General features: G+C 30.3%; 1 protein-coding gene across 2 annotated transcripts; it reads right to left on the bottom strand.

Moving 5' to 3' along the window:
• Positions 1-2,048: 2,048 nt before the first annotated feature.
• Positions 2,049-4,688, bottom strand: LOC125423695 (B3 domain-containing transcription factor VRN1). 2 transcript variants are annotated; one of them, XM_048478568.2, is made up of 5 exons: positions 4,440-4,688; positions 3,878-4,277; positions 3,617-3,661; positions 2,597-2,751; positions 2,049-2,423 (listed from the first exon to the last, which is right to left on the bottom strand). In XM_048478568.2, the coding sequence occupies exons 1-5, from the start codon at positions 4,494-4,496 to the stop codon at positions 2,169-2,171; spliced, it is 912 nt and encodes a 303-aa protein (XP_048334525.2). In that variant the 5' UTR covers positions 4,497-4,688; the 3' UTR covers positions 2,049-2,168. The 2 variants fall into 2 exon arrangements, with proteins under 2 accessions (XP_048334525.2, XP_048334524.2); XM_048478567.2 differs by having other exon boundaries at positions 2,050-2,423; positions 3,617-3,664.

Below are 4,688 nucleotides of genomic sequence, written 5' to 3'. Positions count from 1 at the left end.
TCCTATGAATTATATCAGATATAAATTCAACTCGTATTGATAATCGGCTAGTCTAATGGGCAAGCTTTGCAACGAGTCCAAGGATGGCTCAACCACAGGCAACCGTGTCTATGTGTTGGTAGTGTCCAAAGTAGCACCATGCCTTACAGATCGGCTTGGGCTTCTACTAGTGACTGCACTGCTTCGCGGCCTGCTTGATAACAGGCTAGTGTGTCTTAGGTCAAAAGCAGCTCGCAGACAAATCGATCATTGTGTGGCCCATTATATGGGCTGGCTAAATAGTGGGTCTCAGCGATGATCCCCCTTACTAATGGGCCGCTGATAATTAAAATATTATTTTTTTAATTAATTTTTAATAGACCTAATAAAATCTCACACGATACGATAACATGATACGAACCCATATGATCATTTACGGGTTTGAATTGAAAATATCATGTTGGATCGGTATTAATATCACCTAATAAGACTCAATCAATTAACAGATTTTAACGGATAAAATATGATAAACCCATTAAACCAATTTAAAATGAATATTTTAGTAATTATATAAGTTTTATAATATTAAAATTACTTAATAAAAATTATTCAATATATTATTAAACATATATTAACTTGTTCTTTTTTAGTTTAATTTTTAAAAAATCTAAAAACAAATAAGAATTTTTGTAATTTTTTAATAAAATATTATTTTATTATTTTAAAACTAAGTGAAATTTAAATTTTCAAATTTGTATTTATCATTAATGGATTAATGGATTGGATGATAGGTTATACGATAATTTATCGAATAGGTTCGGGTTTATCTATTTTCACAGAAAAGCTAACAGATAATATTTGGATTAATTTAATTCCACACGAACACGACATAACATGACATAAATACGATTTAACATAATACGTTGTCAGGCCTAATTTTAAAACAATAAGTTGTATTTTGTTTTTATTCTCATTTATTAGTATTGTTTTTAAGTTCAAGTGAAATAGAAGACAATCAAAATTGATTGCAAATTTTAATTGGATAAAGGTGAGAGATAAAATCTAGATAGAAAAAAAAAATCTAGATAAAAGTCAAATTGATTGCAAATTATACTGGGAAATGTGATGCTGCTGCTTCCTTACATTTTTTTTTTATTTTTATTTTGGGTAAAAGCAGCAACTTCGTTACTAGGACACACTCTTAGAGAGAGTGAGGTCGTTTTGGTCTGTGCTTTGGCTGTAGCAGAATATAATACTTGGGGATAAATTTGAGATGTCAATTGGTTTAATTGAGCCTATAACAATTTTGAGTGAAAAGCTCTCCAACATATAAGAGAAAATGAAATTTCACCAGCTTCCCCTTTGCCCCTTAATGGACAACAATAATTTTAGAGATTAAAAGGGGTATTTTGTAGCACAAACTTGAAATGACCCTTTAAATTATTATTCTTTTTATGGATTTTCTACTATTTTTTTTCCCAGTATTCTTGATTTTTTAAGGGCGAGTTTTGAATTTCTAAACTAAATTAGATCAAAGTTTAGTATTTCATTGCTTAAAATAAAAAAAATAAAAAAATAAAAAAAAGGGTAGGTTTTCAATTTTCCTTTTTTGGACATGACCAAACCATGTGTTTGTTTTTCTTTTTCCTTTTTCAGTAAGCTAGATAACCCTAGCCTTTTTTGGTAATAATCTTACTATGATTAGAAAAAAGCAATAAATATTTTGTATTTCTCTCTTTTCCATGCCACCGGTAATAATGCATGTTGAACAACTTGGAATTTTTCACTTTTGTCACGATCATTCCATCAATTCACTACCCTCAGCATCACTTTTTTTTTTTTTTTTCCTTTTTTTTTTCTTTGCTATGAATCGTCCGCATCATTGTCAAAATCAAAAGGTGCATTGAAACCTCAATCTTCATGCTCAATTAATTACACCACAAATCAACATCAACTTATTTAATGAAAAGAGAGACAAATTAAAATTAAAGACTTATATAAACAAACTCAAACTAAAACCACAATCATACACAATAACAAGCCTAATCTTAGCTAATACAAGCATAATCATATATATATATATGTGAACATCAAAAGTTCTCTAGCTACATCAAAAGAGACTTTAAAAGGAGTTATATCATCAATTACCCAAAAAAAAAAAAAAAAAAAAGAGTTACGATCAAATACATTCATGGAGTTGGGAAGATCCGAACTCGGAAAGAAATTTGCTGCCCCTTGATCAACTCAAAAAGACAAACATCGCCAACTTGCACATTGTTGTCTCTAACAAACTTATTCCAACCGGTACAGAATTTTCCTATTGGTTTTTTCTCGACAATCTTGAACACGTACTGGACCAGCCAAGTTCCTCCTTTTGAATTCTTTAGGATGACATTTGTGGATTTATCTCGTAGATGGTTCTCAAAAAACTTCTTTGGTATATTCTGTACATCATGAAAAAATAATAATAATAATAATCTGTGATGAGCAAAACCCAAATGGACATCCTCTTAAAATAACTAATAAAGTCTTACCATAGGCTAGTAAGTAATTAAGTATATATTGAAATACACCAAAAAATAAAAAAAAATTAAGTATATATTGAGAGATTAATTACCATATATCTTTGTACCACATAAGTTGGTGACAAGGAAATCCAAAAGAAAGGGTTTTTGGACTTGAAAACTTCAGCTCTTTGAGTAGCTGTGGCTTTTTGGTCAATGTCCATGTCCATGGCTTGTTTGAATCTTTTGGTTGATTTTATTTTCCCCCCTGTTTTATCATCAGCAAGATTAATAAGCTCTCAAAATAAATCCAAGCAAAAAGAAATTGAAGAATACTATAAGTGGGAATTCAATTAATTTCTTAATTTGACTGTCATCAATTTGCTCAAAACTAGGTTTTGAAGACTATGAAGACCACTAGACTCAAATTTTATAATTTATAAGCTGGATATCCAAAAACACTGAACCACGCATACTAGAAGTACTACTAATTAAAGAGACCTTGTCTTAATAGATCAAATATTTATATCCATGAACTTTTTTTTTCCATAGAGAATGACTAGCAAAACCCTTTTTGTATATATACATATATATATATATATATATATATAAAACTTAGATTCTTAAATTCTTAATAGAATTATCAGCTTGTTTTGCCTAAGCTCTAATAACATATCTAACACACTTTTGAATCATTATTTTCTTCGAACTAATGCTAGAATATTTGTTTAGATTGGTAAATCAAACATAATATGAGGTATATTCAATAAAAAAAGTTGCTCACTCATCTCAAGTGGAATTTTGGCATTTTAACCTTAAGATGAGTGAGAAATTATGAAAAATCGCTAGCGGACTTTGCTGCAAGCCAAATTTTCTTTTTATGTTATGTTTTAATTATCCCTATCCATCTTGATGCCAATAAAAACTATATATATATATATATATATGTGTGTGTGTAAATTTCAATATATATATATTGAAAATATTACAAATTGTCAAACTTAGTAATTAAAGAGACTTTAAATGTCATAAACAACCCTATAGGTCACGTCAAAAATTGAAATAAAGTAAATAATAATAATAATAATAATAGAACAATTTAGTATTATAAGAACATATAATATTAATAGTACCTTTACTTGGCATGGTTTCAACATCAGGAGTCCCTGTAGAGGTTCCTGCTGCAGCATGGGTTGCTGAAGTTCAAGTAATATATATATGTATATATATACTTTACCAACAAAAAAAAAAAATGTAATATATATATATATATATATATATCTTTTGGTAATTTAAGACATGAAATGTCATAAACAAACCTATAAGTTAGGACCCAAAAAAAAAAAAAAAAAAGAGCTTCCCCTTTATAAGAATATAATATTAGTAGTACTAACCTTTACTTGGCATGCGGGTTTCATAAGTAGTGCCTTTTGAGATTCCTGCTGCAGTATGAGTTGCCTTTTTTGTCTTTCCCACAGCCACAGGAGGTTGTTCTGTTGTGCTCTTTCTTGTTGTTCTTCGGTTCGTGGAGTGAAACTCGATCTCAGTAGCGGTTTCATCGAATATATCAACACGGAAATGGCCGGAATTTTCTTTGTATTTGAATACCAGAAAGTGACCGAGCTTTATGAAATAGTGGTTGGCAAATTCTTTCCATCCCTCACCAAGCCAAACTTTCCCACCATGCTTTTCCAGCTTCACTTCCCATTCCTCTCCATCGACTCGACCCTCCAGGACAACCTTCGAGTCCTCAAGGCTTTTTCCATTTGTCCTAACAAACTTTGGCGGAATTTTCTGAACAAATTTTATATTCACAAGTCACAACCAAATTAATAACATAACCAAGAAACAAAAATTACAAACAAGAAATTAACTTGATGAACTATATATGCAAGAAAAAGAATATCATGAAGAAGATTCAACGAAATATATATATATATATATATATGTGCTTACAAGCTTGCCATCTCGAAGAGCCTCATGAAGAACTACTTTAAAGAAGTAGTTCACCATGACACCGATGTTAACGATCAAGAGAGAAACAGCAGGTGTATAGCTTTCTTTTCAAAGGAGGAGAGAGATACATTGAGAGTTTCCTGAATCAAAAAATTTCAAAGGTATATTTGAAAATGGAAGAAAAAAAAAAGTGGAAAAAGGAAGTGATTTTCTAGCTAATTAAGGGTCTGGGGGTTTTAAGAGTCACAC

This window comes from Ziziphus jujuba, chromosome 7 (genome assembly GCF_031755915.1).
Source record: "Ziziphus jujuba cultivar Dongzao chromosome 7, ASM3175591v1".
Lineage (NCBI taxonomy): Eukaryota > Viridiplantae > Streptophyta > Magnoliopsida > Rosales > Rhamnaceae > Ziziphus > Ziziphus jujuba.
Note: the sequence above shows the minus strand (reverse complement) of the source record. Positions and strands in the feature narration are given on the sequence as shown.